The following is a 17,861-nucleotide window of genomic DNA, read 5'->3' as shown; positions in this document are numbered from 1 at the left end:
TTCCCAGGGAAAGGCTGAGACTTGTTTTGCTTAGCATCAATATTTTTTATCATTTATCATAAAGAAAGTAACGATAGAGTCAGAGTAGCAGGGTATATGTCAGCATGTCAGAACTGAGCTGCAGGTAGTCCTCAAGTTATGACCACAATGGAGCCCAAAGTTTATGTTGCTAAGTGAAACATTTTTTAAGTGAGTTTGCCCTATTTTACGACATTTCTTGCCACAGTTGTTAAGTGAATCATTGCATTTGTTAAGTTAGTAACAAATTGTTAAGTGAATCTGAATTTCCCATTGACTTTGCATGTTGGAAGGTTGCCAAAGATGATCACATGACCCTAGGACACTACAGCCATCAAAAATATGAACCAGTCGCCAAACATCATATGACCATGGGAATGCTGCAACGGTCGTAAGTGTAAAAAATGGTCATAAGTGACTTTTTCAGTGACGTAACTTTGAACGGTCACTAAATGAACTGTTGTGATTTGGCGACTACTTGTACATATAGCTGTGTTTGTCAGAGCAGAGTATTAGAAGTAAGGATAAACTGAGGATCAGAGTTTCCAGTTGGAAGAGTGAATGGCCTTTCTCAAAGAGCAGTCACCAAGCCTTAAATTTTGGTCCTAGGGATACATTGCACAGAGAGGTTGTTGGTTCCTGGTATGACTCTTGATAATGTATAATCTAACATTTAATGTCAGCAACATGCTGTCCACTGTCATACTCTCTCTCTCTCTCTCTCTCTCTCTCTCTCTCTCTCTCTCTCTCTCTCTCTCTCTCTCTCTCTCTTTCTCTCTTAGTGATATTTCTGATCTATGGGATTGGATAATCAAAGGACAAAATAGAAATAACATAATAGTAATATATAATAATAATAATAATAATAATAATAATAATAATAATAATAATAATAATTTGGTAAAACAAAAGCTGAACTGAATTTATTAATTGAAAACACAAAAGAATTCAGCCAAGATATCGGTATGCAGTTTGGAATTGACAAATGTGCAATAATAGCAACCAAAGCAGGCAAGATCGTAGAAGAGGATGGAATAGAACTAGAGAATGAAGAAATGATAAAGGCAGTAAAATCAGAAGAAGGCTACAAGTACTTGGGGATTTTAGAAGCCTCTGACTTAATGCATAATAAAGTCAAGGAATCAACTTCAGCCAAGTACATTCGGCGAATTCGTAAGATATTAATGTCCAAATTGAGTGGAGGAAACATCATAAAAGCCATAAATACCTGGGCTATACCTGTGATTAGATACTCTGCAGGAATAATTGACTGGACCCAGATGGAGTTAGACAATTTGGACAGAAAAACAAGGAAGCTTATGACAATGAATCATGCCTTGCACCCTAAAAGTAATGTTGACCAATTATATTTACCAAGAGCAGAGGGTGGTCGAGGACTCCTACAAGTAAAGCAGACTGTGGAAGAAGAAAAACACAGCTTGAATGATTACATCCAGAAAAGTGAAGAACCAATGATTAAGGAAGTAAATAAAGGAGGCTTTTTAAAGACAACTAAAACAAAAGCAGAATATAAGAAAGAAGTAATTGAGCAGCGAGCTGAAAACTGAAAAAGCAAAGCTCTGCATGGCCAATACTTGAAAAGTATTGAAGGCAAAGCTGACCAGAAACTAACTTGGAACTGGTTAAGATCAGGAGTACTGAAAAAAGAAATAGCTTTATTTTGGCAGCTCAAGAACAAGCCCTAGCCACAAACTGCATGAAGGCAAAAATTCAACATGTTACCACCAACAGCAAATGCCGCCTCTGCAATGAGAAAGATGAGACAGTCGACCACCTGATCAGTGGATGCAGCAAAATTTCACAAACTGACTACCTACAATGCCATGACCGTGTTGCTAAGATCATTCACTGAAAATTGTGCCAGAAGTTTGGATTTGAGTACAGCAAAAACCACTGGGAACATCAGGTTGAGAAAGTTTTAGAGAATGAGAAACTCAAGATCTTGTGGGACTTTAGGACTCAGACTGACAGGCACTTGGTCCACAACACACCTGACATAACAATAGTTGAAAAGAAAAAAGTATGGTTCATTGACATTGCAATACCTGGTGATGCACGGATTGAAGATAAACAGCAAGAAAAAATCACAAAGTACCGGGACTTGCAAATTGAAGTTGAGCGACTGTGGAAAAAGAAATCGTGTGTTGTCCCGATTGTAATTGGAGCCCTTGGAGCAATACCCAAAGGGCAACCCCGCTATTTAGAAATTCTAAATTTGCCGGACTTGAACATTTTGACTCTACAAAAAACCACCTTACTCGGAACAGCTTACATCCTCCGACGATACCTTAACAGTTCCTAGGTCCCTGGTTAGGACTCGAGCTGCTGAGCTATTAACCAGCCTCAAATAATAATAATAATAATAATCAACAACTTTGGACTTGAAAAATGTGCTATATTATCCATGCAGCAAGGAAAAATGGAAACAATAGAAGGAATAGAACTAGGAAATGGAAACAAAGTAAAAGCATTAGCAAAGGATGATGGTTACAAATATTGGAAGCAGATAACATCTTGAATGGAAAAGTCAAAGAGTCAACGCAAAAGGAAGGTCCACAAAATATTAAAATCAAAGCTGAATGCTGGAAACATAATTAAAAGCATTAATACAAGGGCAGTTCCAGTGATACGCTACTCAGCTGGAATCATCAACTGGACTTTGGCTGAACTGGAAAACTTGGACCGGAAAACGCGCAAACCTTTGAATATGTACCACGCTTTACATCCACGAAGTGACATCGACAGGTTGTACCTGCCAAGAAAAATAGGGGGCAGAGGACTATTGCAAACCCATCAAACTGTAGAAAAAGAAAACGAAGTTTGAATGATTATGTGAACCAAAGTACAGAAAAATTGCTGCAGGCTGTGAAAACAGAGAACATTATAAAAACAACAGAAACAAAAGCAGAATATAAGGAAAAACAGCTTGATGACAGATTAAATAGATGGAAAACCAAAGCTTTGCATGGACAGCGCTTGAAAAACATTGAAGGAAAATGTGATGACAACTTTACATGGGCATGGCTTAAGATGGGAACCATCAAGAAAGAAACAGAAGGTTTAATACTCGCTGCTCAAGAACAAGCACTACAAATTAATGCCATGAAAGCAAAAATACAAAAATCCACCGACAATACAACTTTGCAACAACAAAGTCGAAACTGTTTCACATTTAATATGTGAATGCAGCAAAATCGCACAAACTGATTACAAAGTTAGACACGACGGAGTTTCAAAATTAATTTACTGGTCATTATGTAAAAATACAACTTACCTGTATTCAAAAAGTCATGGGAACACAAAGTGGAAAAAGTTATAGAAAATGAGAAGGTGAAGATCTTGTGGGACTTTTGAATACAGACAGATTGTCATTTCGAATACAACACGCCAGATATCACAGTTGTCAGAGACCGAAACATACAATTTATTGACATCGCGGTACCAGGAGATGCCAGAGTCGAAGAAGAAGAAGAACTGGAAAAAATCATGAAATATTGTGACCTGGCCATCGAAACTACACAGCTATGGATGAAACATGTAACAGTGATACCCATTGTCGTCGAGGCACTTGGTACCATGTCCTAGAATTTTATAAGATAACAAATTGCAGCTTTCTGCAATAACATTTTAATAACTTGATAAGGATTTGATAGACAAAAATGCCAAACCCAGTCTGAATATCTGGCTGACTGTATGAATAATAATAATAATAATAATAATAATAATAATAATAATAATAATAATAATAATATTTTTGAATGTTCAGTTGATTGAATTTCATATTTAATGAATAAAGATAATAATATGTTTGAATGTTCAGTTGATTGAGTTTCATATTTAATGAATAAAGATAATAATAATAATAATAATAATAATAATAATAATAATAATAATAATAATAAAAATATGATATCAACAATATAGGTGATACTTTGAATATATGAAAATGTTTATCAGTTTTCAAATATTCAGTAATACCTCTTCTTGTTACAGGAGCAAGAAAGCAAGTGGAAACATATGCCCATTGGGCAGCAAATATTTTTCTTTTCTTTTGAACTATAATATGAAGACATGAATTCCAGATTTGTGAAAAATGTTCTAATCCTCACTCTTGACGACTGCTAGATATTTCTTAAAAAGTAATTTATATGATCAACAGTCTCATTTTGGTTGCATCTATTATTCAGAAAACACTATACAGATTGGTATCATATTTCTTATCTATTTATCCAATATGGAGAACGTGATGCTTCTTTGATGAAAAACCCAGAGTTATTTCATTTGTAACTAGACCTTTAATATATCTACTGAGTCCGGTAATACAAGATGAAAGGAAAAGAGAAACAGGCATGGAGGGTGGGGGTAGCAAATTAGATTTGATCTATGGAAGGAGCAGGAACTGTTTTTTCAGAGAGCAGTTTGAGGTTCTAGTTGAATAAAGGTAAAGGTTTCCTTTGTCCAGTCATGTCTGATTCTAGGGGCAGTGCTCATCTCCGTTTCTTGGCCAAGGGAACCAATGTTGGTAGAGGACAATTTCTGTGGTCATGTGGCCAGCATGACTATATACCGAGGAGCACGGAATGCTGTTACCTTCCTACTGAAGTGGTACCTATTTATCTACTCGCATTTGCATGCTTTCGAACTGCTAGGTGGCCAGGAGCTGGAGAAAGTAACAGGAGCTCACCCTATCACGCAGCACTTGGGTCTTGAACCCGGACCATCAGCTTTCCAATTGACAAGCTCAGTGTTCTTAACCACTGAACCATTACGGTCCATTCTACTTGAATACACTTTCTCAAAACTTCAATATAGTAAGTGACCATTAAACATAAAACAAAATTAAAACAAAACATCAAAGAAATATGCTTTTGGCTTGGTTTGAAATCTTGTTTTGTCCATTAAGAAAAGCAGGTTTTTCCCCATCAGTTATATTGGTTACATTATTTTGCTTCAATAATACATATAGACGGGATGAAGACAATTGTCTTTTTCAGATGTCCACTTTACCTGACCATAAATACAATTATGTGGGATCCAGATGCCTTCTTTAAACAATTCTCTTTCAGCAATATAGCAATTGCACTTAGACTTACATATCACTTCAGAGTGCTTTACAGTTCTCTCTAAGCAGTTTACAGAGTCAGCATATTGCCCCCAACAATCTGGGTCCTCATTTTATCCACCTCAGAAGGATGGAAGGCTGAGTCAACCTTGAGCCTGGTGAGATTCGAACTGCCAAATTGTAGTCAGCTGGCAGTCAGCAGAAGTAGCCTGCAGTACTGCATTCCAACCACTATGCCACCATGGCTATCCTACTTTTCTAGTAACAAAATCTCTGTATTGTTACCAGATATTTTATGGGGAGACAGAAAGAAGGGTGTTTTCTCAGTATTTTTTAAGTCTATTAAAAAATGTGCAGCTGTAATATTTTAGATCACATACATAAAAGCCTCATTCAAACCTTCTTCCAGTTTCCTATTTGGTATATATGTGTGCTTGCAATGGACTTCCTCAGGTTCTCCTGAACACAGAGAGAAGCTTCCACACAACAGCAAATTTGCATTATTAGGAACTCCAGTTGTGCAAAGGGGTGTAGTCTTATCCAAGGAAATGAACAGATAAATAAATAATTTAGGTCAGTCCAGTCATTGACTCTGGGTGGCTCAACTGAAACCTCCTTTCAGAAATGTCAGGGATTTAAAGTAAGGCCAGCGCATCTGAGGGCTTTCAGATTTATGTACAGATGGATGGATGCATATATGTACGTATTTCCCGCCTTTTTTATTTTTACAAACAATTCAAGAACATACACAATACTCTTTCCTCCTGCTCTTTTCCACACAACAACCCTGTGAGGTGGGTTAGGCTGAGGGAGAGTGACTGACCTAAGGTCACTCAGCTGGCTTTCATGGCTAAAGCAGGACTTGAACTCACGGTTTTGTGCTTTCTAGCCTGGTGCCTTAACCACTAGAGCAAACAGTTTAAGTTCTGACTCTGTTCAGGAAGAAAGTATGAAAGGCTCTGAGTTATTTCTGTATGATTAGCTTGGGTTTCCAATTCTGGAAGTCTGAGCTATATGAGTAGGGAAAGCTACTTAAATTTGTGTAGATGTTGGTAGGAGGCAAAAATATAAGAAACCAATGGGATAACTTCCTGTATTTCTGCTGTCCAATGAAAATCAGTTTTTGATTTAAATGCCAGAGAAATTGTCCAAATAAATGCTTACCAAGGCATTTTAAAATGATTGTGTGTGTGCTTCTGGTATTTGTGATTATTCCTATAGTAGCTTTTAACTATATATTGACATATAAATAATACAGATTTAAAAATACAGTTCTGATGATTGATGCCAGAAGAATTCAAGATCCTTTCCATTTTGGGGGGAAGGGGGGAGAGAGAGACGAAATATAATAAACTGAAGTGAGTGTGGTAAATTAATTTGTTAAACACATTTATTGAATTGTTAACAATAACCAAACACAGTGTATGACCTTTGTAAAACAAGAAACAGAAAAATGGATTAATTCCAGTCTTGGCAGTTCCTACTACAGGTATGTGATGAGGGGGAAAATATTTCAATTTCCTTTATATTCTTCAGTGATCTATTTACAATACTTATCTTGGCATCTGTCCATTATTAAGCAAATGGAAAGACTATGATCCAGAAATAAATCTCCCTTACTATCTCCCTAGTTCTGCTTTGCCAGTAACCAATAATGAGGGTGATATGACAGCTTTCCAAGGATTACTTGGCACACAGAACACAAATCCACTTGGATGGCAGCAGCAAACCACCTTTTTAATGGAGTTATGATGGGAAAGAGAAGAAGGGAGAAGGGGAACAGAGGAAGAAGTTCATATATACAAAGTCTGAACAGTCTTTTCATTGTGGGCGATAGTAGTTTCAGGAAAACAGTATCAAAATTGTAATCATGGGAATGGCAGATATTGTCTTTTTTTTTCCTTATGACTGATCATATGAATACATTTCATTGAGCTGAATTTCCAACTTGGCATCCTTTTCTTTCAAGTGTGGCTCCATGAAGTACAAAGACCGAGGACTGAATGGGGCTGGGGCATTCTGTAGTATATCAATTCACAGTAGTAGCATTCCGTTGAGGTGAAAACTTCTTCCCGTTTAGTGTCTTAATTACTTCAGGAGCCATTCATTTACTGAAAGAGAAAAAACAACACCCAATAACCATGGGAAAATTTCCACAATGACACTCTTCCCCCTTTATTTTTCTCTTTTTACAACTACAAATTAAAGATGACTGAAATATAGATTGTGGAGTCAGTTACTTAGGATAAAACCAAATAAATAAATAAATGTGTAAATAAATATATCCTAACTGGATAATAGTATACAATTTCCAGGGCTTTTTCCAGCATTTGAAATGCTGGTATGTCTGCCTGTGGATGGGGTAGTGGGAACAATGAGATAATGAGGTTATTATAGATTCTGATGTCCTGCTGGTAGAGGAAATCAAGCCTTGCCTTGAAATCAAGCTTTGGAGCCAGAACTTGTCAGAAGTGCATGTATTTCAAAAAAGAAGTCTAACATTGGTTCTTACAGAGGAGAGAAAGTTTTCGGGATTAGTGAAAGAGAATGAATATTTATAATTGTTCACAATATCTCAAAATGTGTCACTTGCTTTACATTCAATCAGATTATTAATCCATCTAACTCAGTGGTGATGAACCTATGATAACATGTGTCAAAGGTGACACGACATGACATTTTGGGTGACACATCAAATTTACATGCAAGCAGAGTCGAATTAGGTTTTTTTTTACATTTTTGACATACCAAGCCCAAAAGATTCGCCATCACCGATCTAACTTGATATTGGTTATACTAGGGTCTGGGCAGTAACTAAATCTGGGATTTTCTACATGGTCTTCATGGATCATTTGAAGAAACTAGCTGTATCAAGTGCTGCTTGAAAAAATGTGGAATTTTAGATATACTGACAAGTTGAAATATTTTCGCTTTATTATTCTTTGTATGTAATTGTAAAGCGGAATGTCCAAGCTGCCTAACTACATCTTATAAAAATGTAATTTTCAAGAGAGAGTGTTTATTATCAAAGGCCTAAGAACAAACATAATTTTGAAAAGTAAATGAAATAGGAATACTGAGAAAAATCTTTCAGGTTGCCTTAGTCCAGAAAAGCATGGCCTCTTCTACTGAGCTCCAGTCCCTTGCAAACATTTCTTGTTAGGAAGGTGGCTTCCATGAAAACAGATGTATTCATGTTTGTCTTCCCATATACCACCCTGTTGTGTATATATTTGTAAGATGGAATCATTATTATTTTGTCCTAATAAGCATTTCATAGGGCATGTCAGATATCTTGGGCTTAGCTCCTGCTAGTTATGGGGGTTCAGGTTTAAAAACCCTGGAAGATACTGTATAAGGAACACTGGTTTAAATTAGAACAGTGTCTTTCAAACTTGGCAACTTTAAGAAGTGTGGACTTCTACAATTTGCGAAACATAATACATTTTGCAATGCTAATAAACCGGGCAGGTGGTTGGTTTACACACTGAGGAAGCAGCAGAGTACTCGGACTATTGGCAGTATTGAGTATGGAGGGAAGGAAGTTTTTCAACAAAGACTAATCAAAGAAGCCTTCTTAGATTATTATACCAAACTATATGCCAAAGATGATATACAGAATGAACTTATAAATAAATATCTAGAAGAAAGGAGAGTTACGAAAATTTCTAGTGATCAAAAGGAAAGAACGAGTCAACCAATAACAGCTGAGGAGATTGTCGTTGCTATTAAACAACTGAAAACAGCTAAAGCTCCAGGGACGGATGGTTTAACTGCGGTGTATTATAAAACTTTACAAGTAGAAATGATTGAACATCTTAAAGACTTATTTTGTAGCATACAACAAGGGGGTAAAATACCCCCTTCATGGAAAGCAGCTTTTGTTTCATTGATACCGAAAGAGGAAGCAGGTTCTACAAAGCCGGAAAATTTTAGACCAATATCTCTCCTGAATACGGATTATAAAATTTTTGCAAAAGTATTAGCCAACAGATTAATACCAGTTATCCAAGAGGTGATTCATCATGATCAAGCAGGATTTATAGAAGGCAGATACATGAAGGATAATGTGAGGCGAATTATAGATTTATTGGAATATCTTGAGAAGAATAAACAGATCTCTGCAGTGCTGGTGTATTTGGATGCGGAGAAGGCCTTTGATCAAGTGAATTGGAACTTTCTATTAAAGACTTTAAGAAAGATGGATTTTGGGGATCAGTTTGTGCAGGCGGTTTCAGCAATTTATCAAGAGCAAACAGCACAAATTATTATTAATGGAAGCTTAACTACAAACTTCAGTATAGAAAAAGGTACAAGACAAGGTTGTCCGTTATCCCCGTTGTTTATCTTAACTCTAGAAGTCTTGTTGAACACAATACGGGACTCAAGTACTTTAAATAGAATAGTTATAAGGCAAGAGGATTACAGAACAAGGGCATTTGCAGACGATCTGGTTGTTACCCTAACACGGCCGATGGAATCAATAATCCAGATGAAAGACATTATAGAAGAATATGGCATGGTATCAGGATTTAGACTGAATCAGAAAAAAACCAAGATGATAGTTAAAAACATGACAGAAGATCAAAAGAAGGAACTTGAAAGGAAGGCAAGCTTTGAAATAGTACCAAAGGTGAGAAATCTAGGAGTCCAAGTTGCAGATTTAAATATAAAACTGTTTCAAAATAATTATGAGGTGTTGTGGCGAAAGGTACAAAAGGATATGGAAACTTGGAAAAAACTGCAGCTGTCTTTACTTGGAAGAATAGCAGCAGTTAAAATGAATGTTCTACCTAGATTTTTATTTTTGTTTCAAATGATTCCGGTGCTTAAAAGTGATAAACAGCTGATGGAATGGCAAAAAGGAGTGAATAAGTTTGTTTGGAATGAGAAAAAGCTGAGAGTTAAACTGAAAATTATGCAAGATGTTCGTGAAAGGGGTGGCCTTAAACTTCCAAACCTACGACTGTATTATGAAGCAGCAGCGTTGACACAAGCAAGTGATTGGTTTGGAAGGACAAAGACTAGAATACTGAATATAGAAAGTCATGATCTTGAACTTGGTTGGCATGCATATTTGTTCTACGAAAATAAAGTGGATAAAGTATTCAACAGCCATATATTTAGAAACTCCTTGATGAGAGTATGGAAGCACCAGTTCAAATGGGATTATAAAATACCGTTGTGGTTGGATCTTGGTCATATTATACGGAATACAAATATAAAGTCACTCGGGGGAGGTTTATACAAAGAAGTACTTTTTAATGATGGGGGCAGATGGCAACTAAAGACACTAAATACACTGTTGGAAGAAGGGATTAATTTAACTTGGTTACAGTATAATCAACTTCAATTGAGATGGAGAGTAGATCAAAAAACTGGTTTAATGTTGCATGAAGAAGAATTGGTAAGACAGATAAAAGAGAAAAAAAAGCAAAACCAAAGAAAACTACACCCTATTTCTTCTCCTTGATCACCAAATAAGTTATGCCAACCTGGGAAAGAGGACTAATTAAGTCTGTGAACTCTTGTTGTGTTTGTTCTTGAACCTTAAAATCTGGGTTTTGTTGCCTATAAATGATTCCACTGTTTAGAAACCCAGTGCATGTTATGCAGAATCCTTTAGGAAGGTAATTGTCTCTATGATGTCTTTAGATTCTTCAAGGATATTTATTTTCAACTCCAACCTCTGGTCCAGCTCATTTCGTTCATACCCAGTAGCCAGAACTCCAAATATCACCATGCCAGACATGTTTTGCCCCCTCAGGAAGCCTTATTTTTCTGAATGTTTAGAAGCCTCCTTAGAAGACTGAAAGAGCTGTCTTCTATAGTGGCAGAACATATATTTTCCACATCAAAAATCCCAATTTTAATCCTAGCATTTCCACTTACTCACCAGGAAGCGGGTGATTGAAAGATCCTTGTCCGAGACTGTGAAGAGAGGTTATTAAAGTAGAAAATATTGGGCCTGACAAACAAACAATTTAACCTGGGATACAGTAGATCAAACCTTCCTAATCTGACACTGTAAAACAAAGGGGATTCCAAAACGGAAAACATTATGTTGAAATGAATATAGTGTTTGGAACATACCTCTATACTGTAGTTTCTGTGCTCTATTGTTCGGGCAATCTTTCCCTTGTAAACTAAAGTTGATGTTTGTTCGGATACATCGATTGTTGAGAGGCTGGACTGGTCTGAAGTTATCACTCATACTCAGAAAAATCTGTGAAGGCTGATTCTGGCTTAGTAACCGTAAAGAATGCATCTGCAAAAATATAAAAAGTGAAGACAGAGTGAGATTGACTTTTAATCTTAATGTTTGAGAGCAAAATATGAGTTGCTAACTTAAGTAATATTTAACAGATTTTTGATAATTAGGACCAGATGATGATGTTATAAAGGTTTTGTTTATTTGATGAGAGATGATAGGAGCATTTGTTTAAATAGAAAAGGAGAACAAAGAAAATATATGAGGAAGGATTCAAATTGGGTTCATTAGATATTTGTAATACAGGTTGTCTCGGATTTGCAAGAGATTGTTTAGTGACCATTCACAGTTACAATGGCACTGAAAAAAGTGATCAAAATTTGGATGCTTGGCAACTGATTCGTATTTATGACAGTTGCTGTGTCCCAAAGTCATGTGATCCCCTTTTGAGCCCTTCCGACAAGCAAAGTCAATGGGGAAGCCAGATTCACTTAAAAACTGTGTTATTAACTGCACAACTGCAACAATTCACTTAATAATTATGGCAAGAAATATTGTAAAATGGGGCAAAACTCACTTAACATTTGTCTCACTTAGCAACATGAATTTTGGGCTCAGTTGTGGCCATAAGTCGAGGACTACTTGTAATTTTATTATTTCTGATAATTCTTAATGGACTTTTGCTGATTAAGATGGCTTGGTGAGGTTTTAAAAATTGGTTGGTAGAGAAGGGGCTGCCTTATGCAATGAAGAGATGGTTGGTTTTATTTGAAGAGGTGGTGATAAGATATTAAGGTTGATTATACTTGCTAAGGACGAAGGGGGAGAGTTCTTTTTTCTTTCTGTGCACTTTTTAAATTCAGTTTTTTATATAAACATATTTTTTCTTTTAATGTATTTTATACTATGTAGATTATATCCGTTTTACATGGATAATATAATCTTTAATAAAATTATTCAGCAAAGAGAGCAAAACATGAAGCTAATTATAATCTGGGACAATTGGTGAACAGGAATTTGGCCAATTATTGTGAGGGCGGTAATAAATCAGCACTGTAAGAATAGTCCAGAGCCATTTAGTATCTCTTGAGAGTGAATTGTACAGCCTTTGAATGTCATGGAAATGGTAGGTGGATTGACTTTGTCCATTACACACACACACACACACACACACACACACACACACACACACACACACACACACACACACCGTTTCTAGAGACATGAGTAAAGTTTCAGAGAATCAGTCCTACTCTATATCCAGTAGAAATTATTTATCAGTATCATTCTGAAGCTGTTTAAGATAAACTCTCGTTGGAGCTGAGAGTTGACAGAGTTTTCTTGGCAACTATCTGCTGCCACTTTTTTCAGGATTCAGGATTCAGTCTATCCTATGGCCCTATTTTTTCATGGTCGCTCATGAAAATTTTAAGCAGATCCGTTTTTGCTTAGCTTATCCAGATCAGTGAAAGGAAACTAGATGTTGTCACGAGCTGAACTAATTGAAGATAAATGGAATTATTTTAAATACACTTTACTTCAGAACGACTAAATATAGGATTGCAGCTCAAATCAATAGAAGGCATAGATTAGCATTATTCTTCACAATTCATTATTAGGAAGGACAAAATAGTGACTCATTTCCCTTTTTTTCAGATATAATGACCTTGAATACATGACAAAGAGATATTTTTTATAAAAGGAAGACTGCTATGACCAAGATAAGCTGCTGGTGGAATAATGTTGCACTTGAATTAGAGCAGGTGTCTCAAACTCAATTTCACTGAGGGTTGCATCAGGGTTTGTTTGACCTGGGGGGGGATGGGGGCGTGGTCAGCTTGATGTCACTCGTGTCGGGGGCGCCTGTGGTGCCAGAGTGCTTTGCCAGAGAAAATGGACTCCCTAGTTCTGTTTTCAGCTGTGACGGCTTCCTGTGATCCTCTGCCAGCGAAAACGGAGCTCGGGATGGCCATGCATGGCCCTCCCAAGCTCCGTTTTTGTTGGCAGAAGCACCACTGGCTGGTCTTTCACTGTGGGCCAGATCTAAGCACCTCGCAGCAGGCCAGATCTAAGCACCTCGCAGCCCGGATTCGGCCTGTGGGCCTTGAGTTTGACACTCCTGAATTAGAGGAGATATGGCAAAGCTCTTCCCCTAAACAGGACTGTAATGTTTAAGGCTGAGATAAACTGAAATGGTTTGTCTCATTTTATGGGCAGCGGTGGGAGAAATTGAAAGAATCTCACTATGACAGAAAAGCAAGTCTTTTCCTTCTGTCAATTTTTCGAAGTTCCACTTGTAACTTATTTTTCTTTTCATCTTCTTGTCTTACTACCAAATGTAATAATTGTGCTCCAACTGCCATTACTTCTTCTGCCTCTTAGAAGGCTTTTGACTTCATTGTAGCAATTTCGAAAGATATTTTAAAAAAGAACAAAAACATTAGTATTTAAGTGGGGAACCTTCCATTGCACATTTAGCCCTCTGAAGCACCCAAACATTTTGCCTTCTCCTTGAAAAAATGGTTAAACCTTTTACAACCCGTTCTTTCCCTCCATATGAGGTGGAGAACAGTGATAATAACTTTCAAAAATGCAAAATTTGAAAGTTATGGGATTCTTTTTAACTTCTCTATTGGAGACTGGCTAATTTACCGTGGCTTTCCAGAAAAATAAGTACATATTTCTGAAGGCACAGCAATTATAAGAATTCATTATTTCCAAAGGTAATGTATCATAGCCAATAAAGGTTTTCATTTTACCTGCATTCTTGATATGTAGACAGGTTTGTTCATTAGTATCCAACTTGCTGTTTCATAGCAGGGTGGAATTGTCATGGACCCATCATATGTAATGAAACTAGAGGTTTCAGGATAAAGTTCCTCAATATTAAGTCCCTGCAGTAAGTATGCATCATCTAGGAAATAAATGATGGTAAAATTATTATGAGACCAGAGCATTCGCATTTGTGAGGTGAAGATCACCAACTGTCAGAGTTTAACGGGTAATTAAATGGATCTAAATCAGGAAAATGTTTGAATTGCTAGGCTACTCTGCCAACATTTATACATTGGAGCAAGTTAAGTTGTCTCTAGGAGTGGGCAATCTGCAGCTGCAAATCCTGGTTTGTTTCTCATTTCCCACAAAGCTCTTCCACACACGATGAGCAAAAAATGATATTGTGATTTCCTTGTCATTTCAAGGTGCGTGGTGTAGCGGACCATAGTTTACAAAGGAAGAAAAGTCCAAAGCTCTCTCCTAAAACGTGTCCTGGTGAACATTGGCTTTGAGATCCCTGCTACCCATTCTTGAAGCATGTATTTTAATGACACAAAGGATCACTCATAATCCTCTCCCTAGCTATTTGGGCTTGTGTAGCAGAGTGATGGCAACAGGTACACATAGTACACGTAATGTCTGACTGGTACTTGGTCAGGCATTACATCAGGGGTGTCAAACTCAAGGCCCGCAGGCCAGATCCGCCCCATGGGCTGCTCAGATCTGGCCAGCAGGGCTGCACTGAAAACAGTGAAGGACAGGCCCGTGGTGCCTCTGCCAACAAAAACAGAGCTCAGGAGGGTCACCCGTGGCTCTCCCGATATCTTTTCACTGGCAGAGGATTGCAGGAGGCTGTTGCAGCCAAAAACGGAACTCGGGAGCTGTTTTCACTGGCAGAGCGCTTGAGCTACCACAGGCGCCCCCCCACAGGCATGACATTGAGTTGTCCACCCCCCCCCCCCTTTGCAGGTCAAACACAACACTGATGTGGTCCTTAATGAAATCGAGTTTGACACCCCTGAATTACACAGACTCCTTATCTACAAGAGCCTATGGTCTGGTGTGACACTGTAAGATGTGTGGGGAAAAATTGTCCTGACTAATAGGTAACTCATGTGGTAGAATGATGCTTGATTGAGAAAGTGTGAGAGAGAGAGACGTAAAAGTGCACAAGGAAATTGAGTGAAAAGGAAGCAATTGACTTACACAGGTGAGTGAGAACAAGTGAGGAGAGATAATGTGTGGATCCTCTGAATGGTGGACAGGGGCTTCCCAGGAAGTAGGAAGAGCATGAAGCTTCACTCACATTACAAATTTAGATCTGACAGCTGGCTAAAAGTGTGGGTGGGTAAAGCCATTTGCTAAAACTTGTGTGGCTCTGAGATCTCGGCCTTCTCAGAAGGGAAGGCTTGGTCTGTATATAGCATAAGCAGAATATTATGTACCAAAAATCAAAACGGAATGAAAGTTCTGCTAGAAAAACAGAAAAAAATTACAGAGAAGGGGGTGGGGAGTAATTACATTAGCAATAATCAGCTTAGTTCCTATCCACATTGCTGGTAAATTAATTCTCATTCTTTAGTAGGACTTTCATTCCAACTGGATTTGTTTTGTTTTTTTCTACACTGTATTCTACCCACGCTATATAGAAAGCATTTTGTTTGTCAGAAGGATCTCTTCTCACTTAGCTTTTTCCTCATGATGTACTCCATTGTAATGTACTGTTTATGTAGCAGGCAGTCATAAGAAGATGTATGGAAACCATAAGGTGCAACAATTTTGCATTATTATGCTCTTGTGGGAAAAGTCCTTGGGCTTCCTCAAACCTATTGCTAATAATCTTCCAGAATGCCAGTAGTATTCTGATTTTGCAATAAACTTTAAGACCAAAAGCTAATAAACAAGAGGACAAGAAAATGTGATCAGAAGGAATTACATGAGGATCTTTCTGCTTTTAATCTAATAAAATAACCATTTACTGATATTCATATGGATATCACACACAGCTTCAAACTACAGGCTATGCTTTCTTTATGCCAACAAGTACAGCTTGCTTCACACATACAAAGTCACTACTTCACACTTGGTTTTGAGGACAAAAGAGAGACTGCTTAATTTCTTTGAGGAAAGGCAGGGCAGATTAGAACAGTTAAAAGAATTAACATTTCTTATTTTGTTTCAGAGCATCATCGTGGGAGGCAGATTGAAGGCACCCAGGAGCTAAATTTATGAGATAATTTAAGTGCAAGTCCCAACCAGGACTGGAAGGCACATCATGGGAGCTTGATCAAAGATATAACGGACTGATCCCAAATGCAAGATTCTTACTCTTCATATACTTTCTTGTTTTGAAAGAATCAACTCCCATCCTGAACAATGTAAAAGCAGCTGTGCTAGACCCAAAATGGCCCCGCAACAAGCAGGAACCTCACACAGCCACAAAAAGCCCCCCCCCAAAAAAAACAACTTACACACAAACAACACAACACAACACAACTGGCTCACTCACAATGTAAAAACAGCTGTGCTAGACCCAAAATGGCCCCTGCAACAAGCAGGAACCTCACACAGCCACAAAAAGCCCAAAAAACCAACTTTCACACTTTACACACACAAAATTCCACATACAGCTTTGTGAGATTTTGTGTGTTTGTGTAGTTAGAGTGAAACACTACAGAAACACACTAAATCTCAGAAAGCTGCACAAATATTATTTTATTTTATTTTTATTTTTATATAAAAGCAGCTAAATTTAAAACTTCCTAAACTTTAAATGCCTAGGTCTAAAAAAAGAACAATTAAAAAAACCCCAATTAACTATTTTTTTTAAAGCTCCCAAAGGGGAAAAAAACTTACCCAATAGAACAGGGGTCTCCAACCTTGGCAACTTTAAGACTTGTGGACTTCAACTCCCAGAATTCCTCAGCCAGCTTTGCTGGGAGTTGAAGTCCACCAGTCTAGGCAGGCAGGCAGAAAGAGCTGCTCACCGATGAGCTTGATTGCAGGCAAGGAGATTCAGTTGCTTGCTGATGCATGGATTGCGATCGTCATGCGATCAGCAGCTAAGGTAATCAAGCTGGAGGCTGTGGGGGCGGGGAGGAAAAAAAGAAACTTTTTTTCTTTTACATGGCTCTGGCGATCCAAGCTGAGTTGCCTGATTAGCAGGCAACTCAGCTGGGATGTCAGAGCTTGGCTGGTCAGAGCCATTTAAAACGAAAAAAAGGCTCTGATGATCGCAGGGCTCAGCTGGGCATGGGGGGCAGGGGCAGGGATTTTTGCTACCGGTTCTCCAAACTGCCCACCGTCATCGCTACCTACTCGCCCGAGCTGGTCCGAACCGGGAGCATTTTACCCCTGCCATTGGCACTACCCAAGGGTCTTTGTCCTTTCTAGTGGCAATTTGGTTCCTAAGTCCTCAGTTCATTCAGAATTGGTCTTATGCCAGGCCAAATCGTTTGTTTGTCTGGTGGCATTGATTTAGTTTTTACTGGCTGCCGTTCTCAGTGTTTTCAGGAAGAGGCTTTGCCTTTCATATCATTTGGTGCTGCTGCCTTTTTAATGGGAGATACAAAGGGATGAACATTGGAGTTTCCCTTATCCCAAATTTTAAAGGGTAGGCGTACTCCTCTGCTGAGCTCTGGTTTTCATCCCAAACTCTTTTCACTGAGTCTCCGACACACCAGAAAATTGCATGCTCAGTGTAGAACTGGATCTTTACAATAATCCCTTGATGCTATCTGCAAGTGGTGTCTCTGATGTATCCCCTGGTCAAAA

General features: G+C 38.0%; 1 protein-coding gene across 1 annotated transcript in view; it reads right to left on the bottom strand.

The window, feature by feature from the left end:
• Positions 1 to 7,157: 7,157 nt before the first annotated feature.
• CA10 (carbonic anhydrase 10) overlaps positions 7,158 to 17,861 on the bottom strand; it is a 411,697-nt gene continuing 400,993 nt past the window's right edge. The window contains exons 7-9 of the mRNA XM_070934829.1: positions 14,072 to 14,226; positions 11,195 to 11,369; positions 7,158 to 7,212 (exon numbers count right to left, since the gene is read on the bottom strand). Coding sequence (XP_070790930.1) covers positions 7,190 to 7,212; positions 11,195 to 11,369; positions 14,072 to 14,226 — 353 coding nt within the window. The 3' untranslated portion in view covers positions 7,158 to 7,189. The remainder of the gene's footprint in view (positions 7,213 to 11,194; positions 11,370 to 14,071; positions 14,227 to 17,861) is intronic.

The sequence above is a fragment of the Pituophis catenifer genome, unplaced genomic scaffold, assembly GCF_029215685.1.
Source record: "Pituophis catenifer annectens isolate HBS135680 unplaced genomic scaffold, rPitCat1.0.hap2 SCAF_2, whole genome shotgun sequence".
Classification (NCBI taxonomy): Eukaryota; Metazoa; Chordata; class Lepidosauria; order Squamata; family Colubridae; genus Pituophis; species Pituophis catenifer.
Note: the sequence above shows the minus strand (reverse complement) of the source record. Positions and strands in the feature narration are given on the sequence as shown.